The 20403-nt window shown below is 37.1% G+C and overlaps 1 protein-coding gene across 1 annotated transcript; it reads left to right on the forward strand.

The window, feature by feature from the left end:
- Positions 1 to 102: 102 nt before the first annotated feature.
- On the forward strand, positions 103 to 16202 carry c7orf57 (chromosome 7 open reading frame 57; the record flags this gene model as incomplete). The annotated part of the gene is given in 8 exon segments (NM_001130201.1): positions 103 to 184; positions 3665 to 3730; positions 5097 to 5291; positions 7373 to 7478; positions 9996 to 10161; positions 12153 to 12277; positions 13259 to 13386; positions 15968 to 16202. Coding segments are annotated over 6 exon segments (774 nt in total). The 3' UTR covers position 13386; positions 15968 to 16202.
- Positions 16203 to 20403: the final 4201 nt, after the last annotated feature.

A 20403-nucleotide genomic window follows, 5' to 3' on the forward strand; every position in this document is an offset into this window, starting at 1 on the left:
ATCTATTGCCTAAAGCTAACTTACCATAGGGTGAGCAGTGATATTGTTTTATGGAGCATGCGCAACATTGTAGCGCTTGGTTGTTATGGTGATGTGGTAGTTGTTTCTGTGACTTGTTTCAGTTTTTAATGCTTTCTTGGAGGTAAAGGGAGTTGCCTACTGCTGCCGGTTGAAAAAACACAAGGTATGTAGCTGTAATTTAATGCTGTAATAGAAGTTTTTATTTTTGGATAATAATGTTCCAGTACAGGAACAGTCCTGCAGGATAGTACTTGGTAAGATAGAGAACACAATACTTTGGTTGTAGTGTAAATATTTCGGTCTAGTATGATGTGTAAATAATACTATAGCGAATGGAATCTGGTACACTGTATATTATGTGCATTGTGACTTCCAGACAGGCTTAGCAGCAGGATGTGTTGCACCACATCATGTTATCGATGTTAGTGGATTAACAATAAAATCCTGAGATTAGGGCAGCCATCAAAGCAGTACATCAGTAGGGGCATCAGTGCTAGGGATCAAGAAGTCAGATCCTTTAACCCTGTGCTTACTAGCTAAACCCTGAGTACTGGAGAAGCTTAGCTATGTGATTGCTAGACCAATTTACTTTATCTTTCATGCTTCTTAGATGCCTTACATGGTACCAAAAGACAAGTGAATTATGCTAATGTGCTGTCATTATTTAAAAAGAGATCCTGTTTTTAGCCAAGTAGCTGTATGTTAGAGTGGCAACTATCTGTGGGACAAAAACATTTGTAGGGCATATAAGTGAAGAGATATTGGAATACATTTCAAATAACAATTTTGTGGGGAAGATGAATTATCATTTTTTGTTTGAGTGGCAACAAAAAAATAACCATCTGTGCAAACACAATTTTATTCAGCTGCAAAATGAGTGTGGGAAGTTGTAAGTGCTTTGATAAATTATACTAATGTGTTAAAAAATTCCAGGATGTTAGAAAAACATTAACAAATGTGAAACATTTTAAACTACAAGGAAAATGTCAGGAAATTATAAAATTTAAACTGCAAAGATGCCTTAAATTCAGGAAATTAGCAACCCTGATTCCACCTTTGATAAATCTACCGCTGTGAGTATGTGTCAGAATTGTATCGATCCTGTCGTGTAAATTTATTGCCTTCAAAAAGAAGCGGAGGAGAAACCTAGACCTTGAGGTTGCAATGGATAAAATGCAATACGTTTTTTTCTAAAGAATGTAATACAGTACCACACAGAAGCATACTTATTTAATTAAAACCTCATATATATTATTTGTACTTGGAACTGACTGAAAGATGGATCACAAACGTGGTGATACAGGGAACATTTTATGGTTGCATTAATGTTATTGATAGAGTACTTGAGTGTTCTGTCCTCACTTCTTTGATTTTAACATTTTTAATAAATTAAGGTTGCCATTTTAAGTATGTATGTATATTTTTTTTATTTAAATGGTGCTACTTATGTACACAGCACTATACAGCAGAACAATAAATGAATACAACAAATGGGGGCAGACTATTGACACTATACAGATAGAAGTATTGTACATAACTATAATGTAAAAGTTAGAATGAAAAATCAAAACAAAAACTACTTGATAACATTATATAACCATACCTCAAGGATGACAGATAGAATAAAAGTAATTGGTGAAAGCAGCACTGAAAAATGACAGTTGCCTGGGTAGCAATTGAAGCACATAGTAGCAAAGGAAATTAAAACACCAACCATGAACAAGACTTCTAGTAGATTATTAAATATATTTTTTTCTGCTCAGTCACAACACATTCTCCTTACTGCTGTTAGTTACCTGAGCTTAGGGGCCAACTCACAATATTTCGTACATATAGAATATAAATGTCACAGTGCAAGGCTGGTTAGTAACAGTGTTGATCCCAGGCTGTTTTGGTCGGTTGTATCTCCCTGCTAATTTCCTTGCCTCCTAGCTCCCAGAGAACACTAAGGGGCACATTTATCAAAGTATGATTGGGTTAGAATGGGAAAAATTTGTATTTTTTCTAAGTTTTAGAACTGTGCGTATTTTCTGCGATTTTTTTCGTTAATTTCCGTAACTTTTTAGTACTTTGCAACAATTTGTGCGACAAAATCGCAATTGTCGCAATGTGTATGAATGTTTCGGAATTCATTCAAGCTTCAGTATGGTGACTTTCCTTTGACCGGGTTGGAGCTACAGAGTCCTATGGGAGGCTTCCAAAATCATGCACTGAAGGATCAAAGTCAGAAAGTTTTTCGCACCGTTTATGATCGTTCGGATACGAAAATTTCAGAACTTTCGGATCATACCATGATATTTTTGTTCGACCACGATGCAAAATTTTAATGCTTTTAACGTACCTCAAAAATTATCGGATTTAATCTGAATTTTCTCAATCGTACTTTTAAATGTGCGAAATTTGGTCTTTGATAAATGGGCCCCTAAGAATGTGCATGTCACTGACATTCCTATCCAAGATGGGGAGTCTGGATCATTACTGTTTATGGAGATGCTGAACTTTTAGGCTGGTACATGAAGCTCAGTATATAAAATATTTTTAGCCATATTTGTTTTAAGGGTTTAATTCCCCTTTTTAAATTGATCTTGAGCTGCAGGTAAATCCAGTTTCCTTAGCAGGTTGCATTTACACATGCAGCTTGACATGTATCAAGTACATTTATTGATAATGCCATTAAGAAAGTTAGGTGCCAAAAGTGATATCTGTGCACACAAATGCCCTAAATAATTGTGTGCTTGCAACATGCTTGTCATTTAACAAGGCAATGACAATAGTATTATGGGGAAAACACTGCAGGGATTATTTATGTGTAGAGTGCAAAATTCAGCCACAAATCTGTAAGCTCTTTTCTACATAGTGTCAATGCACACTCAGGTTGCATCCATTTGGACCCTAGCAACTGCAGTATTATATCAGTTTCATCTATTTTTTGCTGAAATGAAGATAATATTTCTGTATTTTAGAAAAGTAAAACATTATCACGGGGAAGTGTTGCCACCTCTGCTGGCATTTGTCGCCGGGAACGGGATGGGATGTGATGCCATGGGGGCATTGCTATGACTCGCCCATTGGCCGATCACCATGTCAATCTCAGTCAGTCCTGCCCTGTTTTCCTAATTTGGAAAAACGGGCAGGTGGTTTTGACCCAGACAGACCTGCTGAAAACCGTGCTGTCTGGGTCAAAACCGGACAGGTGGCAACCCTATCATGGGGTGTACTTACTTTTTTACACAACCGTAGATGTATAAATAGCTGCTGAAATTCCAAACTGGAGAGCTGCTGAGCAAAAACATTTAAATATTGTTTGAAAATTAAGAAATATGAAGACTAATTGCATATTCAATTAATTTGTGTGTTCCTGGTGAGCTAATGTGTTCTGCCTCTATATGTCTATATATTTGATTTGGCTATTGTTGGTAGGCTAACGTGTTTTGCCCCTGGCTGATACTAGCATGCTTGAAACCTTGCTAAGGCAACAATTTTTGGTGTAAAAAAACAGAGCAAGCATAGACTTTATAACTGTGTTAACTCAGTTACAGGTTATTTTAAATACATAAAAACACAGCTGCGCTTTTATTATGTTTTTAATATGTTTTTCTGCATCATTAAATTTACATTTATCACTTTTTTTTACCTTTCCAAGCAATACCCAGCATGAAACAATTGATAAAAGACACCTCAGGTGCTCCAACCCGATATGCTACTTGTGGTACGTTGCATATTTTACATTATTTTTTTTATGGAAAGTGATGGTTCAGGTTTCCATTATCCGGAAACCCATTATCCAGAAAGTTTTGAATTACAGGAAGGCCATCTCCCATAGACTCCATTATAAGAAAATAATTTTATTTTTTTAAAATGATTTCCTTTCTCTGTAATAATAAAACAGTACTTAATCCTAACTAAGATATAATTAATCCTTAATGGAGGCAAAATAATCTTATTGGGTTTAATGAATGTTTAAATCATTTATTAGAAGACTTAAGGTTTTATGGAAAGATCCCTTATCCGGAAAACCCCAGGTCCCAAGCATTCTGGCAGGGAATTACTACATAAGGAATTCACCAAATCTAAGATTATCCTAATAAAATAGGCTAATATAATAGAAATGATTGTTATTCAAATTCTTAAAAAAAGAAAAAAAATCTGATACAATATAAATAGTGTGTGATTATCTGGCTAGTACTGAAATTCCAGCATGCCGCCTCACAGACTACATATTACACTTCATAATTGTTGAACCACCTAAAACTTACTAGAGTGATACCCAGCTGATGGAACTTCATCGGTCCAAAATGCAGGGCAGCTCTGTTCTTACTGCATTACACTGTACAAGGCTTCTTTGCAACCAAGTCACAGACTGCCCTGATATCCAACTATGTGCTCTGTTTTAGTAACACTGGACATAGTTACCCTTGTAAAGTAATCCACAGCATCCATTCACAGATTTATGTTTTAAAAAGGCTGGTAAAAGCTAATAGCTTCATTTTTCAGAGAAAAATAATTCCTGTCTTCAAACAAAATGGTCACTGCTTTTCCTTGCAAAAGCATTTCTATAATTTTTTCTCAGAACTCGGAAATGGATGTTATATTCTGGCAGTCATTTCTAAAAACACGTTTTGTGCACAGTACAAATATTTTTTTTCCATACAGCAAGCAAGTCCTATTGTCATGCTGTTCTTTCTGACAAACAAAACAGAGAATTCCTGAGAGACACTTTGTTTAGTTGTCTGTACCATTTATAATGAGATGGAAACCAATTAGTGTAAAACCATTACAGCTTAACAGAGTTTAGCCCACATAAATCTTTTTATGTTAAATTTTCCAGCTCAGAATTGCGAAGTTGTCGTTGAATGGTAGGCAACCTGAAGTGCATGTATAATGTACCATTGCCACTTATGCCAATCACTGCAGAGTGATCTCTGCTCCTTTTAGACTCTGGTATTTTTTTTTTTTAAAGAATTTCAATATTAAACATAAAGAATAAATAAAGGAAAAATATTTGCACTATCAGTTTCATTTTACGAAGTCTGTAATTGATATAAACTTTCCATTTCTATGCTTTCAACTTGTAGAATGGTTTTACCATGCACCACTGAAGCAAGAAGATATGTCAGTCAGTGCTGCTGTCCTTCCTCCCACATCTCAAATTCCAGGTTTGAGTGATCTTGCAGAACCTCATAATGAGTCTTTTAATCAAAGTCGCAAAAAGTGGATTAAGGATACAGACTCAGATTATGTCAAACTGGCCAAGCAAGGAGGTCGACCAGGTAAAAAATAGAACAAGAAACATGGTTTGCTTTAAAATAAGATGAGCACATTTCTAAGATGGCAGTAAACATGAGATAGTTATCCTATAGTACTGTAGCAGTTCTTATACAGTGTACACAACTGACACAAGAAATACAGTACACTGACATCTTTACAAGATGGACAAGGTATTGGTTATTATTTATTATATTTTATTATATATTATTATACCAGGCAACGTGCATGTTCTGGGCTATGTCTAAAGTTTTATTTTTATGTGGTTCCCTACATGTTTTAAAATTATTTTTTATATCTAATATGCATGGGAAATTTGTGAATTTTGTGAAGGGTTTCATTGTATGTATAACTATGAAGTCAAAAATTTATGCGTTATTGTTCAAATAATACTTGCTACACTGCTAATTTAAATACAGGTATGGGATCCCTTATCCAGAAATCTCTAAATTACGGAAGGACGTGTCCCATAGAGTTAATTTTAAGCAAATAATTCTATTTTTTATTTAAATCCTTTTCCCTGTAATAGTAAAACAGTACCTTGTACTTGATCTTAACTATGCCGCATGAATCTGTATTGGTTGCAAAACAATCCTATTGGGTTTTCTTTGTTGTTTAAATGTTTTTTTAGAAGATATTGAGATCCAAATTACCAAAATACTCTAATCCAGAAAACCCCATGTCCAAAGCATTTGGCATAATAGATCCAGAACTGGTATGAGATTAGTTATCTAAAAATGTTTGGACCAGGGCTTTTACAGACAAAGGGTCTTCCTGCTATGCAACATAAATGTATACTTCTTTAGTTAACATTATATAGAAGGTACTATCATATCACTGACAAAAAGCAAATTACTGGAACATTAATGATTTTGTTTAAAGACAACACTATTGGAAATGGCCGTGACCTATTTCAGAGCTCTCTGGATATTAGAATTCTGGATAACAGATACCTGTATAAGCATTATAAGCATAATACATATTCAAAAAGTAAGAAGCCAAAACAGAAAGTTGTTTGTCACTCTTTGTTCTGCAAGTAAAGTCAAAGTAAAAAAGAAATTAACATAAATCTGTGGTTATAAATCAGACTTGTCTTGTAATATATATCACTTTTTCACTGAGAGTATTTAAACTCAATTGTAAGTCACCAGAGATTTATTGAGATTAGACTTTATGCAGGCAATTGTATATTGAGCCAGACTTCATATAACAATATTTCTTTATCAGAAAGGTGTTCTTGAAATCCCTGTTTAAAAAATGTTTTATTGCTGACTGAACCTGCCCAGCTTGTGAACATTGTATACAAGATTTCAAAATTTTAAAGGAAGCATTTATAATGTTTAGTATAGTGTAAGTATTTTTTTTATTATATTTTTTATTGATTTTCAAATGCAAATCAGAAATGAGAAGGAATAAAACAATGCAGACATCAATATCATGTAATAGGCATATGATCAATTATATGTTGGGGAAAGCAGAGAGGGAAGAAGAAGGGTGGAAAGGAGGGGGAGAGGTGCCCCTCTAGTCTATTAAAGGGGACCTGTCACCCTAAGGGCTCTGGCACACGGGGAGATTAGTCGCCCGCGACAAATCTCCCTTGTCACGGGCGACTAATCTCCCCGAACTTCCATCCCACCGGTGAAAATGTAAGTCGCCGGTGGGATGGCACACGCTGCGCAAGCAATTTCGGCAAAAGAAGTCTGATACCGAAAAACACGTTTACACAAAAGAAAATCATGTGTTTGTTTTAATTGAGAACTCAGTGCAGCGTTTCTGTGAGTGCTTATGGCTGTATTTACATAGACCTTTCTGATAAAGCTTACTTAGTTTTTACCTTTCCTTCTCCTTTAAAACAACTCTTTTCGAGGAGTGTAGCAATAGTTGAAGTCTAGAACCTCATAGCAATCACTCTGCTCCAAAGTAACACCTTACTGCATGCTAGTGGTTACTAGATCTGCTTTAATAGTCTTTTATTATAATATTATGTATATGTTTTCTTATAATATCCAGATATGTAATTTATATTTCATTAACGTTTTACACTTTGTACAGAAATACAGTAGGATGATTCAAATTTGTTTTTCAGACTTGTTGAAACAAGTGGAAAGTACAAAGAAGTCATCTTCAGTATACAATGCCCTTCCAGAATGGTATACACATGTGAGTGAAAATTCCCCAGCTGAATACAAAGAGTAAGTTTTGCATGTTATATCAACTTGTAGTGCTCACTCTTGTTTTTTTTTTCTCAGTTATCTACGATTGTTGTCTCTTTTGTGGTTTACCACCTATTTGGATTCTCCCTAAAGGTGCCCATACACGGGCCAATTCTAGCTGCCAATATCGGTCCCTTAGACCGATATTGGCAGCCTACTTGGTTGAGATTAATAAAGTGGGGCATAAGTGGTCCTAGTCTATTGGTTAGTAGTTTAGTGAATATTTTAAGACCTGAATTTAGGAGGGAGATTGGTCTGTAGCTTTGTGTGGGATTATAATATCAGTCATTAAGGAGTTAAAGTGTGAGATCAAAAGAAGAGAAAACTTTTTATAGTATGCGTATGTGTATCCAACTGGGCCAAGAGCTTTTGAGGTTGGGCGGGACCTGATAACAGCTTTGACTTCTTCCTCAGATATTGATTTGTTTAATTTATCTATATTGTGTTGTGTGAGTGTGGTAAGTACATTCTCCACGAGAAAGGCTTATCTGCAGGTAGTCACTCTTATTATTTACTAATATATACAGGTATGGGACCTATTATCCAGAATGCTCGGGACCTGGGGTTTTCTGGATAAGGGATCTTTCCGTAATTTGGACCTCCACAATTTAAGTCTGCTAAAAATGATTTAAATACTGAATAAACCCAATACGCTTGTTTTGCCTCCAATAAGGATTAATTATATCTTAGTTTGGGATCAAGTACAAGGTGCTCTTTTATTAATACAGAGAAAAAGGAAATCATTTTTAAAAATTAGAATTATTTGCTTATAATGGAGTCTATGGGAAATGGCCTTTCTGTAATTTGGAACTTTCTGGATAACGGGTTTCCGGATAAGGGATCCCATACCTGTACTAAAGATAATGTCTAGGACATTACAACAGTGCTTTGTTTTTCCTTTGATTTATGTTTTTTTCTCTATTTATTTAAAGGACATGCAAAGCCAACATTTGCCTACAATGTATATCAGTTGGGCACATCTCCCCCACCCAAATGGCATCATTTCTACTGCATATATCCCCTCCGCTTTCCAGCACCATCACATGTTCCTAAAGCAAATAGCAGCTTTCACCCAGTGGCCATTTTTCCTCTGATACAGAATCAGTTACATTTAAATCTGCAAACAGCATACACACACAGACCCTTATTCAGCATACATTTCATCAAGAATACAGGCTCACACAGGCACAACTGTCTCTGATAAATGTTCTGCTTTGTTTGAGCACTGTAATGGTAAAGCTGAGCCCAGGAGAAAAAAACTGAAGCAAAGAGCTAGAGCTGAGTTTCTATGAGAACCAGCAATGCCATCTCATCACTTGCTGCTAGACTGGGGGCGTGTTTAGTAATCTGAGCTTAGAACAACTGAGCATGCCCACAAGCCAACAGCCAAAGCAAATTCCTGAGGGAGGGGGCCGAGTGGGTTACAGGAGGAGAAGGAAATGTAAGTGATTAAGGGGATGTCGCAGCCTTACTATTAACCTCTGCACAACCAGAGTGGCAGGTATTGAAAGATTTCCAAGATTTTCCTTTAATCTTTTTTCTCTTGTTTGGAAGTTAAATAAAGAAATCTATAAACACCTATATATTCACGTATTCGTATTTTGGTATAATGGCTCTTTGACAGTGAGAAATATTAAGGAATATAGAAAGGGAAACACCTTAGGTGTGAAGAGCATTGGCACATAGAAGGACAAAGAAAAGGTGTTGGCATTTATACAAATATTGGGTTACTGAGAGAGTGAGAAAGAGAGAAGCTATTTTTTTTTTTACTAAAATTAGGCACATATCTGAGAATAAATACCAATTCTGTATCTTTCAATGCAGGTCCCCTAAATTTGCAACCACCAGTGCACTTAATAAGCTGCATTGTGATGAGTTCTTAGGGATTACAGTACTATATTTTTATTCTTTATGTACGCCCTAAATCCTGAATTTGGTTTGGCATAATTCTAGCACATTTTGCAGTATTCAGCTGTGGCTATATCCTTATTTTTTAGCCAGACCAAAGTAATTTATGTCCGCAAGTGCAGTGAGCTAAGTTCACTTTTAAACCCAATCGCCATGTTTTTTACCAACAGTGCAGTGTTTTCTTTCCATGATTCCAACATAATTGCTGATGCCAGGGGGCGAACAAGTGCAAGTAAAGCATGTTGATGCAAGTACCTTTAATAAATGAGATTTTTTCCGCAACTGACTGTGGCCGAGTGCACCTGCACTGCACATGCCCTCAAATCTGAACTGAAGTGAATTTAAGGTTCCGGACAGCTGAAAATGACAGACAATGGAAAATGTTTTTTTTCTAAAATTTTTAAATGCAAACTAGTGTTGGGATTTGGTTCTATATAAGTTTTTTGGACGATTGAGTGCATCACTACTGAATTAACTTTTTTGATTCTGTGTAAACTTTGTATTTTAAATCTCTGAAATAAAAGCAACTGCATGAAAGAATATGAATAATACCTTTTCACATGATTTTTCTCGCTTTTTTTTTTTTAGACCTCCTTTAAGAAATATTCCAGATTATATGGTTCATGAAGAATTGAATACAAGTCAACATGAACAAAAATACGAAGGAAAAAGGGGCCCTTTTGATTTTGATCAGAAATCTGTTTGGCAGAGGGATTCTGAGGGAGTCATTAAAGAAAATCAGGAAGATAAAAAGGTACAGATTAGATACAAAGTGGCTGATTCACAAAAGGCAGAAAAAGCGGGTGTTATTTTTAGCATCTGTAAAAAATATTATCACTTCTTATATTTTTAGAATTAACGATTCACAAAAAGGACACTTGTCTGAATTTAGAAGAGTTTTTATTTTCGTTATTTTTCAGTAAACCATGTACGATATTTTTTAGCCATATTTTAATCGATATGCAATATGTTTATGCGTTATTTTATAGCATGCAATTTTATCACGCACTGTTACCCAGGTAACCGTTACTTTGTGAAAACTACCGCTCTGAAAATTACCATTTCCCTGAAAACTCGAGTACGCATCATTTTAGGGTGATCACATACTTGATTCTCTTCTTCAGATTAAAAAAAAAAAAATCTGACTGCAAATTCCATTTTGTCACCACAGACGATCACAAACTGTAATGTTGTTTAGTAACGCCCACTCCTAGGAGGTGTTAAGTTTCACAGTAATTATCGCCACATTTTATGCTTTTAACGCTTAAAGGAGAAGGAAAGGCTAATAAAGAGTTAATCTCAATCTGCAGGCATACCTTCAGTTGTCTCAATAGTGCTCTTAAGTCTCCCCATATTTCACCTGTTCAGATGATCAGAAGCCAAACAGGAAGAAAAAACGCTGAGCTGTGTAAAGAAAGTTCCCATAATGCCTCATTCCTGCACCGAGACCAGTATACATGCTCAGTGTGTAAGACTATGGGGCATATTTACTAATCCACGAATCCAAATGCCGAAAGGGAAAAAATCGTATTGCGACTTTTTCTTTGCTGACGCGATTTTTCGTATTTGTTGCAAATTTTTCTCCACCGTCACGACTTTATCGTATTTTGTACGACTATTTCGTCGCCGTTGGGATTTTTTCGTATTAAACGATAGTAAACGGCGGAAAAACCAATCCGTTTTTTTCGCGACGGCAACGAAAAAGTTATGGAAAATATACGAAAAAGTCGCTACGGCGACGAAAAAGTTGCAAAAATACCGATCATTGCGAAAAAACGCATTCAGAAGCCTTCAGACCGTTCGTGGATTAGTAAATCTCCCCCTATGAGTCAGCTTCCTGCTGATTGGCTCAGATCCACATTCCTAAGGGGGGGGGGAGTGAGTTCTTAGCATTCTTGAGGGAGGGGGAGTGGGGAGAGAGCTGCGTGTCTCTGGCAGGGGGAAACAGACATAACAAATCTTTTGACAGAGAACTCAGTGCAGCGTTTCTGTGAGTGCTTATGGCTGTATTTACATAGACCTTTCTGATAAAGCTTACTTAGTTTTTACCTTTCTTTCTCCTTTAAAATATGTCTGTTAATAATTGTTAGGACTGTTTCTATTTGATAATTATGGCAACGCGATGGACATAACGCTTTGCGATAATCGAGATTTTTGCCTATGCAATATCAATATTAACGCATGCAAAATGACTTTCATGAATTGTTACTTAATTAAAGATCATTTTTTAACGCATTAAACTATGCGTTAGGTGATAACGACCTTTTGTGAATCGTCCCCAAAGTGTCTTGTGACTTTAGATGTGGCTATAAGAGAACTTTAACATTGAAGCCGAAAATTTTACTTTCTCAGTATGACTGAGTTGTTTGCTGCAGGAAAACAATGTTAGAACAAGCACCCACGGAGCGACTTACTCGCCCACGATAGATCACTGCTATTGTGGTCTAGTACCTGCTCCGAAAAGGGTTTCCACCAGCAACAATAGAAGTCGCCGGTGAAAGCCCTTTGCATCGCTTTGGTTTCCAAAGTCTTGCAAAGTTGCCTGCAGGAGGCAGCAATCTATTGCGGGCGAGTAAGTTGCTCTGTGGGTGCTTGCCCTTAGATTGAGGGAGCACTCTAACAAAGGGAGCACTCTATATATCTCAACTGTAAGAACAAATAGTTTAGATTGTTTGTAAGCCAAACTGATTAAATGCAGTTTTATTGTTCAAATTAAATATGTTTATTTCAATTGTTCTTTAATAGCAGGTGAAGCTACCAGACATAAAAACAAGGTTTAAGGGTGAATCCAGAACATTGCTTGGCAAAGTGCCTCCCACAATAAAAGCTAAAGGGGCAAAACTTGGGAAAAAGTGCTTCTTCCCACCTATGTAAGTATTATTTATAGATGCAAATTCATAAAAAGTATATTGCATAGGATATCATAGAAATATAATTCTATGAAATATAATTCCCACCAATAAGCACATTCAGCCTTCATTCAGGAACCCCTGGTAAAGTTTTAGCAAACATGTTAAAGATACTCAATTTAGTTTGCTGACGTCATCACACAAACTGCTGACATCATAAAAAGATGATTTCCGCCAGAAGGCATTTTTGCCAGGGCAGAAGATTATGACCCAGACAGGTGGCCACCCTACTTTATGTTCTGTAGAACCTGCCTGTCTAATTTCCCAGTTCAGCTTCCTATTTGTACCTCACTAAACCCTTAATGGGGAAGGTAGGGCGGGGGGGGGGGGGGTAGGAGCCCCTTGTGGTCCATAGTGCTAGAATGCCAGAACAAGATTATGGATTTTCAGAACAGGACTTATTGATATTGACGGAATCAATCAGAGACTATATACAGTCTGTATCCTGATTTTCTTGGTTTTTTTTAACTATTTACCTTTTTGTTCTACAGCTTTGGAATTTCAGCAACTATCTGGTTGATAGGGTACCTAGTGACCAGGCAATAGTTTGAATGAGAGAATGCAAAATTAACAGGAGTGAGCCTGAGTAGAAAAATAAGTATTAAAAATAAATGATAGGAACAAAACTGCAGCCTGACAGAGCAATACTTTAACAAGCTAATGTTAGTGTAAAGTTGTGTAATGTTTTCTTCATTTTACACCAGTGCATATGGAGGGATGTGTTAACCTTAATACCCATGTACTACAGTGGCAGTACAGTAATATCTGTAATAGGTGTTCAAGGAAAAACATACTTATAGTCACAAACACAATAGATCAGATGGGGAGAAATGAATTAGTTTACGTTTACAATAATTATTTTGCTGAAGCTTAGGATTGTATCTGTTTTATCTATTGGGGAAAAAGTAAATATTAAATTCTGTTGTGTGTCTTTTTTGCTAGGCCAGTGTCCCAAAATAAAGAGACTGTTAACATCAGTAAGTTGATGAGCAATGGGTATGGAAATGATTGGTTTCAGCAACATGGTGATCTAGAGGACAAACTACCACACAAGCCCAAATTAATCTGAGGTAAGATATTATCACTATGTTGTATGTATGTTGTATTATTATTTAAAATCAGATGGGCAGAAGGGCATTTGATGCCTGCCTCAAATATCTATGCAGGATGCTGCCACTTTGCAGAGCAATTTGACTAAATTGGATAACTTGGCAGCAAACTGGCTAATGAGGTTCAGTGTTGATAAGTGCAAGGTTATGCACTGTGGTAGAAATAAATGCAAATTATACACTAAGGGGCACATTTACTAATCCACGAACATCCGAAAAGCATTCGAATGCGTTCTTTTCGTAATGATCGGTATTTTGTGATTTTTTCGCGACTTTTTTGTAGCCGTTATGACTTTTTCGCAAATTGTCGCAACTTTTTCGTAGCGTTACGACTTGCGGGAATTGTCGCGACTTTTTCGTAGCCGTTGCGCTGAATACGAAAGTTTCGGATTCATTCAAGCTTCAGTATTGTGACTTTCCTTGGGCCAGGTTGGAGCTGCAGAGTGCCATTGAGTCCTATGGGAAGCTTCCAAAATCATGCAAAGTCTGAAAGGTTTGCCCGCCGTTTACGAGCGCTCAATATGAAAAAGTTGCGACAATATACGAGCAAATCGTAATGGCTACGAAAAAGTTGCGACAATTTTTCCCATTCGGATTCGTGGATTAGTAAATGTGCCTCTAAATAATATTGTGTCAGGGGAATCCTTAATTGAGATGGATATGGGAATTTTGGTGGATAACAAGCTGGGTAACTCTAGGCAGTGTCATTCAGTGGCTACTAAAGCAAAGTACTGTCATGCATTAACTCAAGGGATGAAAACAACCTTGGTTCCTGTTGCAAAATTAAATGCTACAGTATGTGCTAACTGTTAAGTATATAATATAGGAACACAACCAAGAACTTATTATTAACCCTTGTAGTGGTACCTAATATTCCCACTTTATTTGTGTTAAATGTTTAACCATTCGCTACACCAAGTCACCAATTTGTGCTCAATATCTCTGCATTTTCTTTAGTAAATTTACTTAGGCAATCCAGTGCCTGTATTGTTAACAAGTTCAGATTTGGAAAATATCCAAATGGAAAAATATATATTGTCGCTAAAGTTAGTGGTTTCTGTAACATTCTGATCAGCTAAAAATGTCCACCTTATGCAGTGATCCCCAACCATTGGCTCGTGATCTTGCCAACCCTTTGGATGTTGTTTCCAGTGGCCTCAAAGAAGGTGCTTATTTTTGAATTTCTGGTTAGGAGGCAAGCTTTGATTGCATAAAAACCCAGTGTAATTGCCAAAGAGAGCCTTCTGTAGGCTTCCAGTCAACATAGGGGCTATCAAATAGCCAATTATAGCTCTCATTGGCACCTAATGCTTGTGTTGCTCTCCAATACTTTTTCCATTTGAATGGACATCCTTGGCCTTATGGCACATAAGTTTCAGTCAGTTTGATGTCCAATATGCATAGGACTTAATTTAGTATGGCTTAATTACATGGCATGTAGACCCCAAAATGAAAACAGTACATAAAGATTTTCATGGGTGATACTTCACTGCTTTTGTTTTATGTATAGTAAAAGTCCCTAAAAGTAAGGCAGCATGTGAAAACCACATATTTTTGAAAAGTAAACATAACTAACTTAACTACCACGTGTCCTTAAATACAAAGAAAAAAGGTATAAAAGTCTGATGCCCAATAATTCCCAATATTTGTGCATTGATGACTTATGACAAACAGCAGTTCACCCACCCAACTTGCTTTGATGAATTGAGTGCAACTGCATGAATGGGGGCAAGGGAACTGTGGCATTAACAGAAGCCTGGACCATGCTCCCATTAAGTCTATAGCCACAGCGGACTTGGAGTTAGTTTGATGCTAATGCCATAAATCACACTGAAAGTGAGGCTGTTTGCTTACAGTAAGAGTACATTATGCAGTAAGATAATAAATATAAAATTATGGCATACCTCCTCTGGTCTTGACATGCCCTGTATCCACCCATTGCTCTACCTATTTGGTACAAGTCCCCATGACTCTTTGGGTTGGAAGCCTGCATTGTGGCTAAAACCATGGTGATTTGCATCCAGATTTTGCACTTTGCCCTTGTGCTTCGAAATTTTCCCATGATGAACAACAAGTCACATCAAGTGAAAAATAATTTACTCCATTGTTCCCAATGAAAAATGTTCTTCCTGATACAAGTGCTTCTGCATACAGTGGATATAAAAAGTCTACACACCCCTGATAAAATGTCAGGTTCTTGTCAGGTTCTTGTGACACAAAGATAAATCATTTCAGAACTTTTTCCACCTTTAATGTGACCTATAAACTGCACCTGACCTTTTACCAGGGGTGTGTAGACTTTTTATATCCACTGTATGTGCTTCTGGAACCCAGCTAAAGAAGAATGCATATTTCTTTATAACTGAGTTCAGGTGAATGTAAGGACAGAATGAGCTATGTGAAGGCCTCACACTCATGTATATACAGTGGTCATGTACCGCCTTAAAACCAGGAATCAATCAAGAAAATCTGATCATTGTATTTTAGGTTTATAAAACAGTTGACCAGCACTTTCTCTCTAAATAAATACTTTTTTTTTCAGGTTGGACGATGTTTCCTCAACAATGAACAGTCTCAGGAGGCCATTATAAATGTTAACTGAGTAGATTAAATAAAAGTCTCCTCTAGAATTGTAAAAATACACTAAATAATAACTTATGGTGTTAGGGTATAAAGGAAGGAATAATTGTTTTATATAGTTCTATATTTCAGGAGACTTGTCACCCTAAGAAATAACTTCATGTTAGTTGAGCAAAATAAACTTCACTTTCACTATATAAGTAAAATCTTGTTTCCTTTAGTCTTGGAATTACTCAATCACAGCAAGCAGACAGCAGCCATTTTGTAGACACTCTTAGGGGCTGATTTACTAAGACACGATTTCGAATCCGAATTGGAAAAATTCCGATTGGAAACGAACATTTTGCGATTTTTTTGTATTTTTTGCGATTTTTTCGGCGTCTTTACGATTTTTGCGTAAAACGCGAGTTTTTCGGCGTCTACGATTTTTGCGTAAAAACGCGAGTTTTTCGTAGCGTTAACACTTGCGCGCAAAGTCGCGCCTTTTTCGTAGCGTTAAAACTTAAAAGGCGCAACGTTTCGCGCAAGTTTTAACGCTACGAAAAAATCGCGACTTTGCGCAACTTTCGTAATGGCTACGAAAAACTCGCGTTTTTACGCAAAAATCGTAAAGACGCCGAAAAACTCGCGTTTTTACGCAAAAATCGTAAAGATGCCGAAAAAAATCGCAAAATTACCGATCATTACGAAAAAAACGCAATCGGACGCATTCGGCCCGTACGTGGGTTAGTAAATGTGCCCCTTAGTAAAGCAAGATTTGTATCATGCCAAAATCTTGTTTATGTGATAGAATGGAGGACCAGATGGCTACACAATTAGATGATGAGGAGAGACAGGAAAAGTGAGGAGTCCAGTGACATCTAGGTAGTGCTAAATGGAAAGCTAAAGTTATTGTCTCCCCCGCCTTTATGCCTAAGTCATTTTTTGGATTTTTAAATGCCTTTTTAATGGGTATAGATGTGTTGTAAAAAGAAAGAATTTGGGTTTAATGTTTAACTTGACAAGGACTTTTATTATACAGTTTTTTATGGCTGGGTGACAGGTCCCCTTTAAGGACATATAACATTATGCAAAAAAGTCAATATATTTATACAATATATATAATAAGATAACACGTTACTTCTTTAAGCGATGAAGACTTATAGCTATTGATTATATTTTGTTTGTGTGTAGTATTCTTGTAGGGTTATTGTCAGATATTGAAGATTTTTGGACCACTCAAGCTACCCATTTATAGCCTGTGAGCACATGCTCACTGCTGCTGGTTGCAACTGTAATCAGGGGGTATTTGTAACTTAGGCTCTCAAGGCACCAGGTTTATAAAAAGGTCAGTGAAATCCTGTACACATGGTGCAGCTGTTACTCTGCTCTCACTTAACTGCAATTGCCTACATGATAGCAAATGGTGCTTTCTTTTGTGCACTGGGTCATTCCAAGCAGAATCAGTGCAAAGGCAGGCACAAGTAAGTGATCAGAAAGTTATGCCAATACCCAGAATCACACAGAAAATGTTGTATATTTTGGGGCTTTCCACGCCCTTTTTTAAACTTTTCTCTGTATCAGTGACCAAACAAAACTCTTTAAATGTACCATTACATTTGTTTGTGTAAATAGCAACCAGAAATTACATCATCGGTTACCATAGGAGTGCAACACAATTAGCGTCACATCACTACAGAAGTGAGGATACCAGCAACATCTGTAGATCTAAGGTTCTGCACGCAAGATCTATGCATAGAAATGATCTTTTCCAGTGTACACTAGTCAGAGTCATCAGTTTATATGCATAGAACTTACATGTCCTCATTTCTGTAGTGATGTGATGCTTATTGTGTTGCACCCCTATGGTAACCAATGATGTAACTTGAAACAACGGCCCTGTGTAGTTGCAGACTGTGGATATAAGTTATCTTAGCATTTCCATTCTATATTTTTCCCTTATTATCTGGCTCTGTCTTCCTCTATCAACCCAGGCATCCCCTGCTCCACCTTAACTTGGCACATGCACTAATACTATTTAATAAATGAGTAACTTGTAAAGGAGTGTGTGCCTTAAGGCAGCCATACATGGGCCAATAAGGGATATTAGTTGCGACTGGTGTGCTGCCATACATGTACTGTACCAATAATCTCTTGAAACAAAGTAGTATGTGTATGGCCATTTTACATCCATGGGAACCTATCTTCTGGGCAACTTCAACTTTTGTATTTTATTTTTGCTGAGAAACTTCTATTGTAATATCAGACTAATATTAACATTAGAGAGCGCTGAAATATCTAATGAGGGACTATGGAGCCAGCTGCCTGCTCAATTCCCTCAGTGCAAATATAGGGTTAACTAACCAAATCTGGTTCCCATGGGAAAAAGCAGCCTCCTCACTCACTCCTCTTCTTCCTGGCATCCCCCGTGCAGCACCCCCTCCACCTTGTGCCTTGCGTTCGGAGCTGCATCTCCCTCCTTCCCTGTTCAGGCCCAGTTGCCTTATGACATTTAAGTTCTGTCAGCTACATAAATAAGTTTCATTTCAAGAACTCTTTATGTAAAAAAAAAAATTATATATATAGACCTTAAAGATAGATTCCGCACTCACAGGACTTAAATAGAAGTGGTAGTTTATTGTGATGTTGAACTTTGACAAAGGCTGTGGACACAACCGAAACGTTAGTTCCATGTCACAATAAACTACCACTTTTATTTAAATCCTGTGAGTGCGGAATCTATCGTTATGGTCTATGCAATATCTGCTATACTGCACCCAGGCACATTGGCTCCAGAATTATATGTGAGTGCCTGTATTACCACGTATTAATATATATATATATTGTTACAGAAAATGGTGGGTGATAGTCCTTGGTTATTTAATCTCTGGTGTTATTTGATGGCTTTGAATGCCCACTGCTGGCATTCAGTTATAAAACAGCTATAAAGTTCGTTAAGATATTTGGTAAAGTTAAAATGCATGGCGAGGACTATAGATGATGTATTCTATAATAAAGCTGTGGCCTGAACTCCACCTACATAACTGTGTCCGTGTCTTCTTGGTCTGCTGAGTACATTGGGGTAATGTTGGAAAGGAAGGGAATAAGTCTCCGCAGTCTTACCTGGTACAATGTAAATGTCTTACTTTTTGAATTTCAACATAAACAAATAAAGCAAAATTATTTATAGTCTTAGGGGCACATTTATCAAAGTATGAATGATTCCGAATACAAAATTATATTTTTTCTAATTTATAGAACTGTGCGTATTTTCTGCGGGTTTTTGTTAATTTGCGTACTTTGTGAAAATTTTACAAAATCATATTTGTCACATCGAGTACGAAAGTTTCGGATTCATTAAAGCTTTGTTATCGTGACTTTTAGCCAGGTTGGGGCTGCACAGTGCCATTGAGTCCTATGGGAGGCTTCCAAAAACATGCACAGAAGGATCAAAGTCAGAAAGGTTTTCCCACCGTTTACGATCGTTCGGATACAAAAATTTTGTGACTTTTGGATCGACTATACGATATGATCATGACTATTACGATTTTTTCGTAAGCATTTTCGTGACATTTCCGATCATCAGAAATTATCGTATATAATCCGAATTTTGCCAATTTTCGAATTCGAACTCGTACTTTGATGAATCTGCCCCATAGTGTTTATTTAACAACATTTTCACCAGGAAATCCTTTGGGCAGTTGGTAAGTACAGACCCTCAATGTGGGCACAGCAAATGATGTGCAAGTTAGGGGCAGGGGGGGAAGAGCCACACTAGAATCAAACAGCAGATTGGAGGTCTCTGCACTCCTTTACAGAGCGACCTGTGGCTATACACGTAATGCCCAATTAAGTAGGGAAAGTGAAAAAAAAGTCTTGATTGCAGCCTGTGAAAGACCCATATAATAGCTGGACCAGCATTTCACTAACTTTTTTCCCCGCATCCAAGGCATCCCTAGCACAGATTCATATTTGCAAATTCACAGTAGAATAAGACCTAAAAATATGATTGTATTGTGCAGGCATGATTGAGCAAGCACGTATGATTGCATGGTAAGTAAATGCTGGCGCAGCAGACAGTTTTTCCATAGGCTGGTGCAGTTTTCTCCTAAAAGAAGCACTGGCCCTGGAAAAAAAACTACAGGTATTTCACTGGGGATGCCCAACATTTCTTCACCCCCTAGTGAAATAGGCTTTCCTTGTCCTTTAATGCTCTTGTGGCTGAACCACCACCAATAGTGTTCCAACAAATAGTGGAAAGCCTTTGCAGAATATTAGAGGCTGTGCTAGCTCCACGAGGCATACATTCATATTAATACCCTTTATTTAGGAAGGAGGCATTGGTCAGGCAGCAGGAACATGTTTACTTTGGTTATGTAGTGTTGGTTTTCCAGAAGATACTGTCTGATCTAAGACAAA

This window comes from Xenopus tropicalis, chromosome 6, assembly GCF_000004195.4.
Source record: "Xenopus tropicalis strain Nigerian chromosome 6, UCB_Xtro_10.0, whole genome shotgun sequence".
Lineage (NCBI taxonomy): Eukaryota > Metazoa > Chordata > Amphibia > Anura > Pipidae > Xenopus > Xenopus tropicalis.